The 19,262-nt window shown below is 45.1% G+C and overlaps 1 protein-coding gene across 3 annotated transcripts in view; it reads right to left on the bottom strand.

Moving 5' to 3' along the window:
- The window catches only part of MAP1B (microtubule associated protein 1B), an 83,234-nt gene extending 71,083 nt beyond the window's left edge, over positions 1-12,151 (bottom strand). The window contains exons 1-3 of one of the 3 annotated variants that reach the window (XM_036410178.1): positions 11,710-11,835; positions 5,518-5,611; positions 3,072-3,173 (exon numbers count right to left, since the gene is read on the bottom strand). Coding sequence is in view for 2 of the 3 variants with exons in the window: in XM_036410174.2 (XP_036266067.1) it covers positions 3,072-3,173; positions 11,710-11,914 (307 nt within the window). In the remaining variant the exon portion in view is untranslated. Of the gene's footprint in view, positions 1-3,071; positions 3,174-5,517; positions 5,612-11,709 lie in introns of all 3 variants that reach the window. The other 2 variants (XM_036410174.2, XM_036410176.2) reach the window with 2 other exon arrangements.
- Between the last annotated feature and the right edge of the window lie 7,111 nt (positions 12,152-19,262).

Below are 19,262 nucleotides of genomic sequence, written 5' to 3'. Positions count from 1 at the left end.
TGATGTTTGCCTAAAGCCAATAATCATGGAGTACTTCTTATAATCCCTAGGAGACATCCTTCTCTATTGTTGTATGTATATGACAATAAAAGTTACATCAGGGAAAAAATCAAATAGGAATGGAGAATGAAGCATGGTACCTAGCTCTCCTCTTGTGGTAAGACTTATAAAAATGATTTTCATCCAACATAATTAAGACACACAAAAAACATGCTGCATATGTAAATGAAACTTTTAGGACAGTATTTGAATTCATAAATATAAGCAAACAGAGGACTGTCGCTCTGTTTTGAAAAGATTCAAGTGTTCAACATCCACTGGAGTGGACGCCTGAAAAGCGTGGTGAAGGATGGTCTAGCATTTCCTCTCCCACTGGAGAAGAGAGCATAACCCCAGTAGGGGGTGTGCAAGAGGCAGCTGATCGATGATTCTCTCTCATCGATGTTTCTAACTCTCTATCTCTCTCCCTTCCTCTCTATACAAAATCAATAAGATATATTTTAAAAAAAAAAGTTATGAAGATGTGCAAGACTCAAAAATACAACACAGTAACAATGAGAGAAACACATACTGTACCTCTACTTCAGCAAATCACGTGCCATTTGATATTTCCAGGATCATTCTCTCTTTTCTCAATACAAAGAGCTGATTTTGCATGTGGCTTTGCAGCAGATTTAACTTTTAATAAGCCAGTTCTTGCTAAGTATTTCTTAGCACATTTACTCGATTCCATGCTTGAGGTCCACAATTCATTTGCTAACCAGAATATATAGAATTTTATTCTAATACCAAACTCAAAGACAAGAACTGAATCTGTCTCATGGGTATTTTGCTGCAGTCAAATGTGATTCATAAAGGCACTGACATTCTGTAAGTGGTTTTAAATCTCAGTATGGACAGGACTAATTGAACAGGATGTGGTCAGTCAAAAAGAGGCTGTACACATTCCTGATTTTATATTAATGCCAATAAAATTAGCAAGCATACAACAAAATCATGTAGACAGAAAAGATTATGCTCTACTCTATTTTACATAAAATGTAAGTGATATTCAAGAAATAAAATGTAATATAGTACCTATGAGTGATCAATGGCAGAGCTTTGAGAAAAACATCCCAGGTTTGGAGTCTTTATGGGCCAGCAATTCTGCTCATAATCCTAAATGTAACCAACTAACAGAAATATGGGTCACTGTTCTCAAGAGGAAGATAAGATGAGTGAGTCTAACTACATTCTCAGGCCTAGAGGTCAGAGTGAGGCAAGAAAGTAAGAAACTAGGAAAATCCTTTGGCAAGTGGTGTGAGGAAACTGAGACAGATAGCTAAACAGATGGCTGAGCAATTTACAGCGAGCTAATAAATCCCAAGATCTCATCTTTCCCAACCAAAGATACTTAGGATCAAATAATTTACACATTTGAGACCAAGCGGGGACAGGCTTTCCACTGACATTCTTTGAAGGTGAAACTGACCAGAGAATGACCCTGGCCCCTCTATATGCTTATTTTGATGCATCGACATATCGAAGGACACACCTGGAAAGCTGACCAATATTCTATTGAGAACCTCCCCTAAAATTCCCATCTTTAGAAAACACATAAAAACCCTTAAGGCAAAGGACCCAGTGTGTGCCCTCCCTTCAGCATGCGCATGCCTTCCCCCGTGCTTTCCTCAGGTGTGTATCTTTGCTTTATTTCTAAGCTCTACAAGTTCCCAGGATACTTACAACCAGGAGAGCAGCAGGCAGTGGCAGCTCATCATGAGCAATCCCTGGAACCTGTCTGCAAGGGCCGTTCTTTTGCCTCTATAACTTGTTTCCTGAGTCCACACTGCCCAGCTGACTCACTGCTGCCTCTTTTTAAAGGACCAATGCAGCTCCTCCTAGGCTCACTCCTGTTGCTTGATCTTGCCTCTTCTCTCTTAAGCCTTTCCTTTGTTTCACTGTCCTCAGCTTTAATAAACATTCCTCAAAATCACTGGACTGGTATCGTGAAATATTTCCTGCATGAAGTCAAGAATCCACACATTCCAGACTGTTGCCAGGGCAGACCTGCCTCAGTCCTGGTCCCTTTTCAGTGACTGGTTATTGGGAGCATCTTCACATATGACAAGTTTTTGTGTCCTTACCTTTAATGTCCTGTAGTATTCTTTTTCATCTCTGAAAGAAAGGCTATTTTAACAGCAATTGCAACCTCAGACTCTTTTACCCCTATTAAGAAAAGTGTATGATATTGCAAGGATGAAATTATGATGTATATTTTATTTTGAAATGCAGACGTTTCCTTTTTCTTGGGAGGGTGTCAAGTTGTGAGATTCTGGAGGCATTGAATTTTTATTCATAGCTTCATTTGAGTGACAATTAAGGTCAGAGTACAGTGAGATAGCAAAAAATAATAATGATAATAGTAAAATACCCCAGAACTTTAAAAATCTCTAAGAATACACAAAATATATAACCCACACAGTGACAACTTAAGTTGGCTTTCTTAAAATATGGCTCTGACTAACCTAATCTATCTATCTATATATATATATATATATATATATATATATATATATATATATATATAGAGAGAGAGAGAGAGAGAGAGAGAGAGAGAGAGAGAGAGAGAGATAAAAGCCCAGTGACCAGAACGGCAGAATGACCAGAACAACCAGTGGCTCTGACGTGCACTGAGGCAGCCAACCAGTGATCCAGGCTCCAATTGGCCCCCAACATCCCAACTGGGGGTGGTTCCAGCTGCCAACCACCCAAGGCCCCCCACCCCAGCTGGCCCTGCCCCCAATCGGCCCCAATACCCCTATCAGGGGCAGGGCCAGCCAGCCAACTGCCCATGGCCCTTCTCCCCCACTGGCCTGGCCCAATGGGCCCTCATTGGGGCAGGCTAACCAAATCCCACTTGTGCACAAATTCATACAACAGGCCTCTAGCAGATAATAACAAATACAAAGAATCCTTCAACAATAAGAGAAAGTCTTTTTTGATAACCCAGGCAGATTTTTCTAGTCATTGGCCTATTTCCCCATCCTTTCAGATTCTAAGTTTTGTCTAATACTACACCCAAGTCTCACCTGGGACTTCAGGAGAGAATCTTGCAGAGTGTCGAGATACAAAAAGTTTCAGCTCCTGGTCTAAGTTGCATTCAATCAGGTTTGTGTCCCATGATCGGATTCCTAAGGAGAAAAAGGAAGACAGTTGACAGACTTCCAGTTAGTCATTTCAGAATGGTTAGGAAAGCGTCACTGTGACAAGTCTCAGGCTTTCTGGGAAGATGTGGAAACCCCTTTTCTGAAGAGCTTGGTGATGGGATGCCCACAAGATGGGAGGGCCAGGGAGCTCTCTCCGCCAGGCCGCAGGGAGGAATAACTAGCACTGTGGACTGAACTTCTGAACCTCGTAAAGCGTAAATGCAGCTTTTCTGCAAGAGTAAAAGAAAACAGTTATTAGGAAAATGACAGGCTTTCCTCCAGTGAGGGAATATAAAGGACAGAAAGATGTTGAGTTCTGAAGCAATTAAGAGGCCACCAGACAATCTGGCTTCCCCATGGTCTACTTGTAAGTAGCAAGAAAAAGTAGGATGGTGCTGGGAAAGCCAGCAGCCCAGGGACTGCCATTCAAGACCAGGCCTTTGCTTTTTAAATGTTCCTGCAGTGTGCCTCTACATTTTGTGCACATGTACAGTTTCTTTTTTTTTTCTTTTATCCATCCCACTTTTGACTTTAGTTCGTTAACCCCAGGATATCAATCCAAAGTTTGTGTGATCTTTGGTAAAAAGGTTAGATCCCAATCTCCAAGACTTGGCCTGTCTGTCCTCCCAGGCATTTATTTTACCTGATCAGCTTGGCAAGCAGCTCTTTCATTCACAATTGTTAGTTGTGTTGCATTTTCTTACCCAGAGGCAAAGAAATGTGGCCACTTTTTATATTTCATAAACTTTCTACAGAGTTGGGGGCCATGCATTGTCTATTCCCACAGAAGCTCAGGCTTTCATTCACTAGGCTGGAAGCTGGGGTGAGAGGACACCTGGGCAAGAACTGCTGTTGCCCTCCCTCCCTGGTCTCCTCCTTCCTGCCCCTCTGCCCTTCTCTCTCCTGCCCTCCCAAAGGAGATACAGAGAGGAGCCCAGAGGACATCGGAGAACGGAAATCTGAGGAGCAAGCCAGGGGCAACTGAGGAACCACAAAACTCTGGAGTGGGTATGTGTTTTATATATTCTTATATTTCGTCAAATAACTAGATGGCTCACGGCAGAGCCAGTATACAGTGTCCATAATTGTACCTTTGCACAGGCATACTGCCAGCAACAAATCTCTGGAACAACAATCATTTACTGCATACCTACTAAGGGCAGGGTTTGAAAGTAGGTATAACACAGCCAGTGAATTATCATTTTTGCTGGTCATTAGTCAGGTGCACAGACTTGGAAGTACATAGAGGAGTGTGTTATTTAAGGACACCTCTAAATCCTAAATGCATATCTCCATTTATTCCCTTTTACCTCTTGTTCATTCTTCCTATCTTGCAAACAATCAAGGTAGATTAGATAGGTGGGAAGGCAGGAAGGCAGGAAGGCAGGAAGGCAGGAAGGCAGGAAGGAAGGGAGGAAGAAAGGAAGGGAGGAAGAAAGGAAGGAAGGACACCCGGGCAAAAGGTACAATTGTGGATATTATATACTAGCTCTACCATGAGCTATCTAGTTTTGGGGGAAATATAAAAATATATAAAAATATAAGAATACACACACATTACAAAATATTCTGGAAACTCATTTGACTATACATCAAAAATATCTTCAGCCTTAGCCGGTGTTGTTAAATGGCTAGAACATGGGCCTGCTCACCAAAGGGTCTTGGGTTCGATTCCCAGTCAAGGGCACCCAAAATAACATGTATATATATTCAGATTATACACCAAACACTTTTTTCAACTATGAAAAATATTCCCAATAGATGTCCACTATAGGGAGGTAGATATTTCTCCACAGTAATCCATGGCAATAATTCAGGTGTGAAAGAGTTAACATTCGTAAAGAGAGGCTAAGTTATAAGGGAGAATTTTATGAGTCTCCCTGGAAACATTATCAGTCTCAGTTTGCATGTGTGCTAATGGAGTATTTAAATTTTAACAAGAAAAGCATGTTGAGATATCGTGGATCTTTTTAGTGCAGAAATGATAAATGGGTTCTTTTTGTTTCACAGAAAGCTTGACAGGTTGAGGGGTCTGAATTCATTAGAATATTTTACTTCAGCCTAAACATACACTATTTACTTGTCTAGTGTGGAAAATTGAGGAGTCCTGTCTGAGCTGCTTAATTGGTAATTGTTGAGTGGATCCTCTATGCTTGGGTCGGAGCTCTACTCTGTCTTCTGGCTTGTCAAGTTGGGTCAATAAGTTATAATGAGTTATATGTAATGAAATTGAACTCATATAATTTTTCTGCCTTTGTTCTGAGTAATGTCCAAAGTGCTACACCATTTGAATGTCTTCATCTAGGGTTAGATGTAGACTTGCTCTTACATTGTTGTTTGCCATTTTTCCGTTGGCCTCAATTTGTCATGACACACACGATGAAATCTTTGTGTGATATTTTATAAAGTCTTGGTTACATGATCTATAATTTAGCAATGGAAAAAGTATGGAATAATAGAAAATCCATTTAACAATTTTTAAATTACACTAGTAAACAGCGGCTAAAAAATATTTCTCATTTCAGTGCTTCAAATGAAACTAAAAAATTAAGGTTCTCTTTCTCTTGTCAAGGGAGCAGTTTCTAGCCAAATCATTTCTTAGTGATGCATAATCACTACTACCACTTATAAAATAAATTTTATAATGGATTTATAGGTTATTTTAGTTAGAAAATTTTTGGAGTTATACCACTTTCTAAACCAATTTTAGAAATAAAATACTTTGTAATTATTTTGTACCTTTTAATAATGTCAATAAAGAGAAATCGTATTTCTCAATGAAGGTTCATGCTGCATTTAGTAGATTATATGTCTCCCCTTTGTGTCTAAGAGGAAGCCACTAGTGGGCCCTCTAAAGCTTATAGGACAAAAAAAATATGTATCTTCTTTGGCCCTTCCCACATTCTCCCCTGGATTCAGAGAGAATAGTAGAGTGCTGGCTTTCAAAAGCAGGTCATCCTGGTCTCCGATGGGTTGTAGAGAAGCCGGGATAAATTCCTGGCCCTTTTCTGATGACCCCTCTCCCCCTCCCAGTCTCTTCACCCACCTACCATTAACCTCCACCCCCCACCCCACCCCCAGTAAACAACAGGTCAAGCTTTCCCTGAGGCTTTGCTTCTCCAACACTCCATGGAGACTGTGCTCCCTAGAGGCTTACCCAAGGGGGGAAGGGGGGGGCAAAACAACCCCACCCCTTGGAGGAGACAAACCTCCACTTTTTAAACTATGGCCAGGCATCCGGAGAACTCTCCCAGCTAATCTGGAAGGAGTGCCATCACTCTGTCACCAGTTCTCCAGCCACAGAGTTCAGGATCTTTCCTTCTCACCTCTCCGGCCTCAGGTGGTAGCAGCGCACAAAGGGCAGGCAAGAGTGCACGTGAACATGAAGTTTTAGGCGGAAAAAGAAGAAAAGGCTGTATATATGTGTGTGTATGTGTGTGTACGGACAGTGGGGGGAGGGGGGGTCACTGTCATCATAGAAGTCAAAGTGAACAACGAAGAGCCCTAACTTTATACTGGTTAGATCTGGACAAGTTTATCAGTCATGCAAGCATTCTGCAGGAGTCTTTCATGAAACCAACAATTTAAAACAAAAAAACAAAAACAAAAAAAAACCCACCTTCCATTTAAAGGCTAAAAGCTATATTCAGGCAGTAGACTGAAGAAAGCAGAAGCTCACGACCATGCATTCCATGTTGAAATGGCCTGTTGCGTTCTATCTGACAGTTATTTGGGCCCTTGACAAGTTGATTTTCCTCCATGAGCTTTAGTTACTCCCTCTGAGAAACTGGCTTTTCAGTATTTTCCACAAGTATCTAAGTGATTATCCTATACCCCTAAGATGCTGTTTGTAAAACTATGCTAAAAAGTGATCAAGTCAGGTTGGTATTATACACTAAAGAAACAAAATTAAAACAAAGGAAATGCTAAATTCAAGGTTTTATTTCTCAGAGAAAAGTTGTCCTATTTTTTTCCTTGACCTAACCTTTGATTTACTTTCTTCCTTTTATTTAAGCCAACAATGTGACATTCATAATATATATTTTATGAATTATGCTAACAATTTCTTACATGCAGAGCTCATCATTTCAAAATATTGATGATAGGTGGTATTAGTAAATATCACAAACAAAAGAAGTGATTTATAATAATTTATTTTATTGGCCTAAAAGTTGTAACTTATTTAAAAAGTAAGCATTCAGAGAAGATTAACAATGAATCATCAATTTAATGACCTTATGTTTGGGAAATGGCTTACATTTCAGAATGCATATAGAACCCTTAGATAATACCAACTAAGGAGTGCAAGCAGAAATCCATCTGCCTTTTGACTTTGAAAAATATAAAGACGAATATAATAAATTTAACACTCTCTAACATTTCTTTTAATTCCCACCATGTATTGGGTTTTTTTTCCTGTTAAAATAAAATGAAAACCAAACCAAAATTTTCCTGGGTTCTTATAATAATTCTATTAGCCATCTTAGACTGAAAATATTCAATAAGGTTAACATCAGAAAGTTCCAATGGATTCAGCTAAAGTTACATCTAAAAATTCAGGACTGTCCTTGCCGATTTGGCTCAGTGGATGGAGTGTTGGCCCACGGACTGAAGAGTCCTGGGTTCGATTCCCATTGAGGGCATGTACCTTGGTTGTAGGTTTGATCCGTGGCCCTGGTCGGGCCCATATGGGAGGCAACCGATTGATGTGTCTCTCTCACATGAATGTTTTTCTCTCTCTCTCTGTCTCTCCCCCTTCCACTCTCTCTAAAAAAATCAATGGAAAAATATCATGTGGTGAGGGTTAACAAAAGAAAAATTTAAAAATTAATAAATAAGAATCCAAGGCAGTAGATGTTACACAGTAGATGTATCTTTTTATGAACAAATCTTGCTGATTCCCAGTGCAAGGTTACCCCCTTTAATAGTAAAAGCATTAAACTGACAGTATTCCTTTGAAACAATAAAAACGAAGCAGTGGCAACTCCTCTCACAAGGCTTCCGTTTGCAAGGCACGGATGCAGGTGGGCCACGTCCTAAAATACACGGGAGGAGTGGGGGCCCTGCTAAGAATGGGATGGCTGTGAAGTGCATGTTGGGAACCAATGAGAGAGGGAGCGAAAAAGGTCCCAAGAAGCTGTAGGCGGTGGTAACGACAATGGTTGGGCATAAAGTCCCCCATGGCAAATGAAATAAATCTAGACCAGTCCGAGGAAAGACTATTGTTTCAAACTTGAGAAGAAATGACCTAAACCTTACGTTTTCCTTCTTGAATACAGTTGAGTGACCATCTCTCTTCCTTGGTTTCAAGAAGCATTTACTAAGCATCCACACTGAGATGTTTCAGGCCTGTTGATTTGCTGCATTACCACCATCTCCCTACAGATTGATTTTCTATTGACTTCCTCAATAATCAAATGGCAAAAGAAATTATTAATTAATTAAAATAAATAATCGAATAGCAACAATCCAAGTCACAAGGGTCTCCAAACCCACGGCGAACCAGTTAAGGTGGGAGGGCCAACAGGAAGCAAGAGTGGCAGATGCTGCACTGCTTTGCCAGCCCTCAGCACACAATCAGAGCTGCAGCCCCTGGAGCATCTCCATCTTGCCTCTCCCAGCGTGGCCCACAGGCACCGGCAGCCACGGCAGTGGTAGCAGAGTGACCTCTGCAGGAGGCCCAGCTGGGGCCCGAAGGCGGAGGCAGCAGCGTGTGAGGCCCGGGCAAACAGAGCTGGCCTGCCCTGTTGCTAAGTCATCTCACGCTGCCTGAAAAGCTGTGGGACCACTTAGCGCTGGAAGGCCCCGAAGCTTGAGCTGCATCCGAGACCCTAGGGCTCAGGAGAGCTGTCTCCAGAGGGAAGCAGCATCTGTTACTGTGTGTAAGGAAATGGCTCTGCTACTCACTTGGTTGATTCTTAATGGGATCAATACAGCCATTTTGGAGGTTCATGCAAAGCCCGACCAAATGAGGGAATGAACACTCAGGAAGGCATGGTGACTGGAAAGGGAACGTGAGGAGTCTTCTGGGATTCCGGTCATGTCAGGTTCTTTCCTGTGAAATTTTTATGAAAATCCACCGAGTTCCTCATCTATGATACGTGCCTTTTTCTCTTTTTGTATACCACTTCATTAAAAACGTTTAAAAATTAAAAGAAAACGTCAGGAAGGCAAATCTGAACTTTATCACTAAGTGCTAGTAGTGTAAAAAAAAAGGACATGTGTCCTTCAATGTGTCTGTTTTATCCTCAAACGGAAGCAGCTTGAATGAACCGGCAGAGGAATGAGGTACTGGAAGGAGGATCCGCGGAGTAACAAAGCAGGGAGATAATTATGGTGGGAGATGATTTCTGAACCACCTCCCTGCACGGTGCAGCCCACAAGTGGATGGCTATCTAAAGGCAGGCTCTGAAAACGGCTGTTTGAGCTCCCTCTGAGGTTAGCCTGCCCTGCACTAACGTAATGACCAGGCCAGAAAGCCAGTGCTGCTGCAGGGGCAGCACTCCTGTCACCAGTGGTGTGACCTTGAGCCCGTCCCCTCATCCTTCCTGCTTCTCTGGGCCCTCATCTCTAAAATGGGGCTGACGGCCCCTCTCCTGGCACCACATCGGATGGTTATGAAGATTTTATAGACAGAAAAGCACCTCTTAAGGTATTATTATCCCCTGGCAATGGTGCTGACACATCCATGCACAAAACAAAACATTTTTTTTTAAAAGCCGAAGTCATTGATTCATAAAGAGCCACGCCCAAAGTCAGTGCCTGTGAAATTTTCTGAGGAGATAATGTGCAAACACACTAAATTAGAACAGATCAGATTAAAAGCTTATAGTTTGAAAATAAGGGTTATTGAGATGTTCTAATAAGGCATATCACTATTGAAATCTTTTATTCTTGATTTTTTCCCCAAATAAAATATTCTTAAATCTGCTCATTTTCCTTTTACTTTTTCTTTCTTTTTCTTTTTCTTCTTTTTCTTTTTTTTCTTTTTTAGCTGAAAGGGAAAATCTGTGCCTTAAAGTTAAACAAAAGAACCAGGTCTACAACTCCAGTCCCCACCCTGCAGCCTTTTGTTCTGGGGACAGCCAAATGCGGAGGCAAATGACTGACAAACGTTTATTTTCTCATCTGAAATAAGGTTTTTCTTTCGGCTTTTTTTTTGGGGGGGGGGGGCGGCTGGCGGGGAGCTGGGGCTGCGAGAACGCCCTTTGTCCGCCTCGGGCTGCCGTAGAGACCGCACTGCGGACTGCACCACGCCCACCCGCCGGTGTCTCCTGGCAGAAAAGCTCCAGCAGAACCCCGAGAGAAAAGAGCGCGGGGCTGGGGCTGCGGGGGGACCCGGCGACCTCAGTCAGGCGCCAGGGGGAGAGGGGGACCCGGGGATGAAGAGAAAGGCGGAGATCGGGGCTGCCCACCGGGGCCTTGGAGCACAACAAAGCTGGGCTCGGGGAGAGGTGGGGGCACGCAGCACCCCGAGCCCGAGGCCCGGGCGGGCTGAGCCCGAAGGGGGCGCCGCAGTGCGGAGGCAGGTGGAGGCACTGCGGCAGCCCTCCCTGGAGGGGCTGCGGGGTGGATCGGCCCTCGTGCCCGAGGCTACGCCCGGGGGACCCTCGCGGCCCCGCCGGAGGGGGGGGGGGGCTGGCGGACCGCTATTCGGCCTCTGCAGAGCGCGCTCCCCGTGCGCGCACCGGGAGAGGCGCTGGCCCTGCCCGCCATCCTCCCTTCCCCCCCTCCTCCTTGCCCCCCAAGCCATCACTCTGGAGGTTGAGACTTTTCAAATAAGAAGCCCCACCCCACAACTTGGGGTCCCATTGTCCTTTCTCCACGCCGTAACCAAGGTCCCAGGGGCGGTAACTAGGCGGGCGCCGTCAGGGAATGAAGTGCGAGAGGCTCTCCATCTGCGTCCCGGGAGAGGCGAGGGCGGGGGGGGGGGGGGGGGGGGGGGGGCGCACGGGCGTGGCAATAGGACTAGCCTCGTCATTCCCAGGAAAGAAAAGATCGGAAGGTGGCAAGCCAGAAAAGGGCGTTTCTCGGGGGTCGAGGTAGCTGTGCTGAGGATGATTCCCCACCCGGGGCCCTGGCACATGGTGCTTCCACCCCGGGTGTGGCGGGGATGAGGGTGTCGATTATTGTGTGGGGTGAGAGAGGGGATAAAAGGAGTGCCTGCACAAGTCCCCCCCCCCCCCACTCCCCCCATTGCTTCCTGCGACAGCGGCAGGATTGTGGCCTCTGCTCCTCTGACACCTGCATTTCATTGAGCGCGAGAGGCGGTGACTAGCTCGGATCTGCAGATCCAGCCTGGTGACGGGGTCCCTCAAGGTTAGGAGACTCCCACTGGGTCTCAAATAAAATTGGCATTATTCTCTGACGTTAGCTCACAAAAAACAGCCCGGACCGTGTGCGGGAAGCGGCGGGGATCGGTGGGTGCGGGGCGCGCCTGGAGAAGCGGGTGGCCGCTGCGCCCTGGGTGGGGTCGCCGCGTGCGTGCGTCTCCCCCAGCTCATCCCCCGGGGCCGCTTACCCAGCTCAATGTTGCCGATGGCGCGCCGCAGGTGCTCCTCGGTCACTATCTCGCCGACCACCACCAGCAGGTAGAACTTGCTGTCGAGGAAGCGGTGCGACAGGCTGGGCGAAGTGGACGCCGCCGCCGCCGCCGCCGCCGCCGCCGGGTTGGCGATGCCGCCGGACAGCTCGGGCTCCGCGGCTTCCACCACCACGGTCGCCATCCTGCCGGCCCCGCGAAGCCTCGGCGAGGTGCCCCGCTCGCTCCGGCTGCTCCTCTCTCCTCTGCCGCAGGAGAAAGGATTATCTCGGAAGGTGCTGCCTCCGCTCCGCCCCCTGCCTCCTCCCTCCTCCTGGCACCGGGCGCCGCCTCCCCGCCCGCCCTCTCCTGGCGCGGGAGGCGGAGAGGAGCTGGGAGGGAGAGCGCGAGGGGCGGCTCCGCTTCTCTATGGAGACCAGGCTAGGAGCGGAGGAGGAAGAGGAGGAGGAAAGGACCACCCGGCACATCCTCGAGCGAGCGTTGGCTGCCTCCACCCGAGCAGCCAGTTGGCCCCGGGGCTGATGTCATCTGCAGCAAATCATCTCGCTCGCGGCCCGGAAGCTGCAGGGACGAGGTGTCTGTGGACAATGGTCAGGGCCAGGCCGACAGTCCAAGGGTTGGGGAAATCTAAGGCCCCTGGTTGCAGTTGTGAAAACCCTCCAACCTACACCCCACACACACACTGATCCCACCCCCACCCCACCCCGTTCGTGCATGCAGAAGGGGGATATTTATCTTGTCCAAGCTGCACAAGCCAGGCCTCTGCCTTGGGTCCTGTGATGAAGCCAGGTTCTCCGGAGCGATGATGATACCATAGCGGGCATGGTGTTCAGGGTACCCCGCCCAGCAAGACAGAACCAATCTTTTCTTTGGCCTTGTGGAGTTAGGAGGACATACAATACTGACCAGTATTAAAGAAGACATAAAAAAAAAAAATTCAAAAACTAAACCTATTGTTCAGGGTTTGGACCTTACTCTGCAAGGCCCGGTGATGAAAATATCCTGGCTTTGTGGTATTCATAGGAAGTGAGAGGCACACAGATGCATTAGCCTACATACAGATTTCTCTTCTTAAAAATGTGCTGAACAGATAGTATCGGGCACAACAAAGAATAAAAAAAAGATACTGTCTCTATCCAGCAGGATTACAGTAACCATAATGTACTTTTCAGTTCCTTGGGAAACACACAGGCAACATTATTTCCTGTGGCAATCAAGTCTTTTAAAATATATAAAGCATTTGGGGATTTTGATTGCCTTTTGTCTATGTTTAGAACTCATAAAAATGTTTATTTTAATAAAAATGTTTTTTAAAGGCAGCCCATCTGCAGCCATTTCTCACAAACATTGAATATAGCCTCTGTCCTAGGAAAGGGGTGGTGATAGTAAGGAAGCAACAAAATGTCAAACGTGATATCATCATAAAAGTCTGAGGGATGAGAGGCTTAAGAAAGAGGAGTGGGTAGAAATTAGAGCAGTCAATATAGATTTTTTAAAATATATTTTATTGATTTTTTATAGAGAGGAAGGGAGAGAAATAGCCAGAAACATCGATGAGAGAGAAACATCGACCAGCCACCTCCTGCACACCCCCTACTGGGGATGTGCCCGCAACCAATGTACATGCCCTTGACCGGAATCGAACCTGGGACCTTTCAGTCCGCAGACCGACGCTCTACCACTGAGCTAAACCAGGTTCAGCTAGAGCATTCAATACAGATTTAATACTAGAATGCATGTTAGTTTTTTTAAAAAAATCAACTGGCTATGCTAAGATTTACAAAATAGTCTGTCGCCTTAGGTATTAGCAACCATGACTTATTGGAGATAAACTTTTTGCTCTGAGCTCTTTGCTGAAACCCTGGCATAGGAGACATGTGGGCAGCCAAAGGCTATGGCCCCATCCTGTATACAGGCCAGCCTGTCAGTGAGGAATAAAGGTAACAGTCTGGCCCACAGCACTTGGGACCTGTGACAGGCTTGTCTGACTATCTGTTTAGGCCAGATCCTACTGGGATGAGGCCTAAATGGGCAGTCAGACATCCCTCTCACAATTCAGGACTGCTGCCTCCCAATTGCTCGCCTGCCTGCCTTCCTGATTGCCCCACTGCTTCTGCCTGCCAGCCTGATCACCCCCTAACTACTCCCTGCCAGCCTGATTGATGCCTAACTGCTCCCCAGCCAGACTGATTGCTCCTAACTGCCCTCCCCTGCAGGCCTGATCACCCCACACTGCCCTCCCCTCCAGGCATGGGTCCCCCCAACTGCCCTTCCCTGCAGGCCCAGTCACCCCCAACTTCCCAGCCTGGTCCCTTCCAATTGCCATCCCCTGCTGGCCTGATCACCCGCAACTTCCCATCCTTGCAAGCCTGGTCACTCCCAACTGCCCTCCACTGCTGGCCATCTTGTGGCAGCCATCTTGTTTCCACATGGAGGCATCCATCTTGTGTGTTGAGTGACAGTCAATTTGCGTATTACTCTTTTATTAGATAGGATAGAGGCCTGGTGCATGGGTGGGGGCCAGCTGGTATGCCTTGAAGGGTGTCCTGGATCAGGGTGGGGGTTCCCTTAGGGCACGGGGCGGCCTGGGTGAGGGGCCTGTGGTGGTTTGCAGTCCAGCATGCCCCCCCGCGACCCAAGTGGAGACCCTGGTATCTGGGATTTATTTATCTTCTATAATTGAAACTTTGTAGTCTTGAGCAGAGGCCAGGGCTGGCCAGAGTGGGCGGAAAGCTTGGCTTCCTCCATTGCCAGGGAAACCCAAGTCTCCTGCTTGCTCTGTGGCTGCAACCATCTTAGTTGGGTTAATTTGCATACTTGCTCCTGATTAGCCAGTGGGTGTGACTTGTGGGCATAGCAGAGGTACAGTTAATTTGCAATGTTTCTCTTTTATTAGTGTAGATTACTAGAGGCCCATTGCATGGATTTATGCACCAGTGGGGTCCCTCGGCCTGGCCTGCAGGTGTCGGGCCAAAACCGGCTCTCCAACATCCCCTGAGGGGTACCAGATTGCAAGAGGGCAGTTCTCAGGCGATGCACCCTGGAATCAGTCTCCCTCCTCTCTGGTTCTGGGTACATCACCTGAGAACCACAGCTGCCAAGTCATCGCAACTTGGCAGTTCTTGCTTTGACTGTCTTCCCCCTGGTGCTCAGTGTGCATCATAGCTCCCAGCAGGTTGGCCAGTTGCTTAGGCATACACACACACACACACACACACACACACACACACATATAAATATATATATATATATATAAATTTGTTTATCTTCACTGCTGGATACTCTGCTCTAGAAGACCAGAACCATATCCACACTCATATATACCCACCAGCTCATCTGAGGATTCCCAGTGCCCAGAATACACATTAATTGGTTGCCTCCCACACTTGCCCCTACGGTGCAGGGATCAAACCTGCAACCCAGGTACATAGCCTTGACATGAGTATCAAACCCCACATCCTTCAGTGCTTGGACCAACACCCTAACCACTTAACCACACTGGCCAGGGCAAGCATTTTTATTTCCTTTTATTTATATTTTACTAACTGCATTTTTTACTTAAAATATGTCCTTTTTTTTAATTGGGCTATTGGTTTTATGTTTGTTGGTTTGCAGGAGCTTCTCTGTCTCTCTCTCTCTCTTTTTAGAAACTCTACGTACAAGTTTATGGTGAACATATGTTTCCATCTCTTTTGGTTATATTCCCAGGAGTGGAATTGATGGATCATATAATAACTTTATGTTTAACTTTTCTGAGAAACTGCAGTAGAATCTATTTATATAGCCTTTGTTACCAGTATATGGTGCTTTGTCAGTTAAGTTTGTATCCATTTATGATGTCTTTGACCATATAAAATATTAAATAAGTATATTATAAGGTTAAACCAATATTCTTCATTTATAAATTACTAGAGGCCAGATGCACAAAATTCGTGCACTGGGGGGGATCCCTCAGTCTGGCCTTTGCCCTCTCGTAGTCCAGGAGCCCTTGGGGGATGTCCTACTGATGGCTTAGGCTAGGGGTGTCGAACTCAATCAGAGAAGGGGCCAAAATCTAAAATCCAGCCTAAATCACGGGCCGAATGGTTTACTGAACAGTCATAAACTGTCATTGTGATGGAAACGCAGCAGAGTGCAGTAATGACAGCGCGGTGCGGGCCACATTGCAAGGCCTGGCGGGACGGATTTGGCCTGCGGGCCTTGTGTTTGACACATGTGGCTTAGGCAGTTGGACATTGTTAGCACTGCCACAGAGGCAGGAGAGGCTTCCGCCACCACCACTGCATACGCCAACTGTGAGTCCAGTTTCTGGCTGAGCAATGCTCCTGCATTGAGTGTCTGCCCCCTGGTGGTCAGTACTCACCATAGCAACCAGTCATTCCGTTATTTGGTTGATTTGAATATTAGCCTTTTATTATATAGGATTGGGAGTTGTCCTGCTTAGGAATGATCTTTTACCCAAAACCTTAAAACTATTCTAGTAGTGTTACAGTTTTGTTCAACTGAAAGAGTACTTAATTCAGACAATCAGTAAAGATTCATTCATAGAGAGGGAAATATTTGAAATTTTCCTGGAAGAATTTATCAATAAGCAGGAAATAGAGAAAGAGCAATCTACAAGAAAATGGCATAATAAAAAAAAACACAGAAGAACTATACTGAGTTTATTCTTTAAAAAAAAAAATATATATATATATATATATATATATATATATATATATATTATTGATTTTTTTTACAGAAAAGAAGGGAGAGGGATAGAGAGCTAGAAACATCGATGAGAGAGAAAAATTAATTAGCTGCCTCTTGCACACCCCCTACTGGGTATGTGCCTGAAACCAAGGTACATGCCTTTGACTAGAATTGAACCTGGGACCTTTTAGTCTGCAGGCTCTATCCACTGAGCCAAACTGGTTTCAGCCTGAGTTTATTCTTGAAAACAGCTTACTCCATTCTTTAATGCACAAATGCAGTTCACCGAACACACTGTGCCCTGCTTTTGTCACTTAAGATATCTCTGAGCCCTAGCTGCTTTGGCTCAGTGGATAGAGCATGGGGCTGCAAACTAAGGGGTCCCAGGTTTGATTCCGGTAAAGGCATGTACCTTGGTTGCCCTCTCCTTCCGGGCCCAGGCTCTGGTCAGGGCGTGTATAAGAGACAATCAATCAATGTGTTTCTCTCACATCAATGTTTCTGTCTTTACCTCTCTCTTCCACTCTTTCTAAAAGATCAATGGGGAAAATGTCCTCAGGTAAGGATTAACAAAACAAAAAAAGATATCTTTGAAATATTTTCATAACTGTCACAAAGAGCATTCCCATTCCTTTTGACCTATGCATCAAATCCCATTGTGTGCAAATATAACAATTTGTCAGTTTTCTATTTTTATCACTCCTCCATTGGTGATTTCTTCCAATCTTTTGATAATATAAACAATGTATGGTAAATAGGGTTCTATATATGTCATTTCCCGTAGGTTAGAAACTAACCATAGGACAAATTCCTTGCAAAATTACTGAGTGAAAGGATGTGCATGTTTGTAATTTTGGTAGAGGTTGAAAATTTACCCCTTGTAGGTATTGGACCACTATGGACTTTGACCATTAATACAGTATTTTTTGGACCATAAGACGCACTGGGCCATAAGACGCACCAGTTTTTAGAGAAGGGAAATGAAGAAAAAAAGATTCTGAAACAAATAGTGTCCTAAAATATTTTATGTGCATTAAAACCCAACATCACAGTCATAAACACATGTAATCAACCCTGTAAAGTAAACAGCAGCATTTAAAACCATTTTAGAGCCGGGCAAGCACACAGAGACCACACAGAGCCGGGCAAGTAAAAAAACTTTTTTTTTAAAGTATATGTGTAGGCTATATTTGGACCATAAGACGCAGGGACTTTTTCCCCCCACTTCTGGGGGGAAAAAAGTGCGTCTTATGGTCCGAAAAATACGGTATATGATTAGGTTTCTGATTCCTTACAAAATAAATATTTTCAAACTTTATGATTTTTGAAAATTTAAATTTTAGTTGCATTTCTCTTAGTATAAGTGAGGCTGTCCAACTCTATCTGTATTTTCTTTTCAGTGAACTTTTTATATTTTTTGCCCATTTCCCCATGGGACAGCTAGTATTTTTCTTTCACTGGTTTGAATGTATTCTTTATACGTTAGGGAACTTAGCCTTCTTCTTTAATATGACTTACAAATATATTTTTTCTCTCAATTAGGCATTTGATTTTTCACTTTATAAATTGTAGATTTTGCTGTGTGAGTTTTTTTTAATGTAGTTAAATTTAGCTGTTGTTTCATTTGTGGTTTATGGATTCTGTGTTATATTTAGAAAGATCTTTGTCATTCTGAGGTTATGTAAGAAAAATTCTCCCAGAGTTTATCTAGTACTTTTAAGACTTCATGTTTAATATTTTGGATTTATCCAAATGAAGGCTGTGAGATATGAATCCACTTATTGTTTTTTCAGTTCCACAACACTTTGCTGCTAGAAGATTTTGCAGAATTTTTTAATGACTTCTAACTTATCTTTCTACCCAGTAGGTTTTGAAATGTGTCAGAGCAGAAACTTTGATTTCATGTTTTCATCCCCTCACCCACTCTGCCCTTACATCCACCTCAGCGTCAGCCCCAAGCTTCGTCTAGAGTCCGGCAATGAAACAGTTCTTACATCTGCACTTCCTGACAGCCGGGCAGGTCAGATTCTTTCTGCCTGAGTTGAGGTGAGGCCTACCTAGGGAGTGGCTGAAAATGACCCTGGGAGGTTTTCAGCCAGCGTTTTTATTAAGCTCAGGCTCTTACCAAGGACAAATGCCAAGTGAGTCACACTGACACATGCAGAGGATGGCCTCCTGAGGGGAAGAGGATTATAGCCGCTGGAGACGGAGCTTCTCAGCTGGCACTGCAGACAAGCAGCCACTACCCCAGCACACAGCAAAGCAATCAATCACAAGCCCGGCTTGTGCAAGGTGGGAAGCTGCAGGCGCGAGTGTTGTTTGTTTGTTGTTCAGTGGCCTTCATGTTACCATGTTAGTGTTGTTGTCTCTGCGTGAGTGTAGCCTTTATTATATAGGATTGGGAGTTGTCCTGCTTAGGAATGACAACTCCCAATGACAGCCCCCAGAGCCCCCAGCCCCCAGAGACAACATATTATAAGGTTAAACCAATATTCTTCATTTATAAATTACTAGAGGCCAGATGCACAAAATTCGTGCACTGGGGGGGGATCCCTCAGTCTGGCCTTTGCCCTCTCGCAGTCCAGGAGCCCTTGGGGGATGTCCTACTGAGGACATCCCCCAGCCCCCAGCCCCCAGAGACAACATTTTCTAAACAGGAAGCCATGGTGGAGCCCAGCCAGCTCGCAGGAAGGGAAGCCATTGCTCCACAGTGGAGGTGCTCTGGGATGGAGGCAGGGGGTCCTATCCCAGGACTCTGGAGAAAGCATCTGGAGAGCACCGGGCCCGGAAGAAGTGGCTCCCGGGTCCTCTGCTGAGCACTAGCAGCACCAGCTGAGCCC

This window comes from Pipistrellus kuhlii, unplaced genomic scaffold, assembly GCF_014108245.1.
Source record: "Pipistrellus kuhlii isolate mPipKuh1 unplaced genomic scaffold, mPipKuh1.p scaffold_m20_p_4, whole genome shotgun sequence".
Lineage (NCBI taxonomy): Eukaryota > Metazoa > Chordata > Mammalia > Chiroptera > Vespertilionidae > Pipistrellus > Pipistrellus kuhlii.
This window is presented reverse-complemented; position numbering and strand designations above follow the sequence as displayed.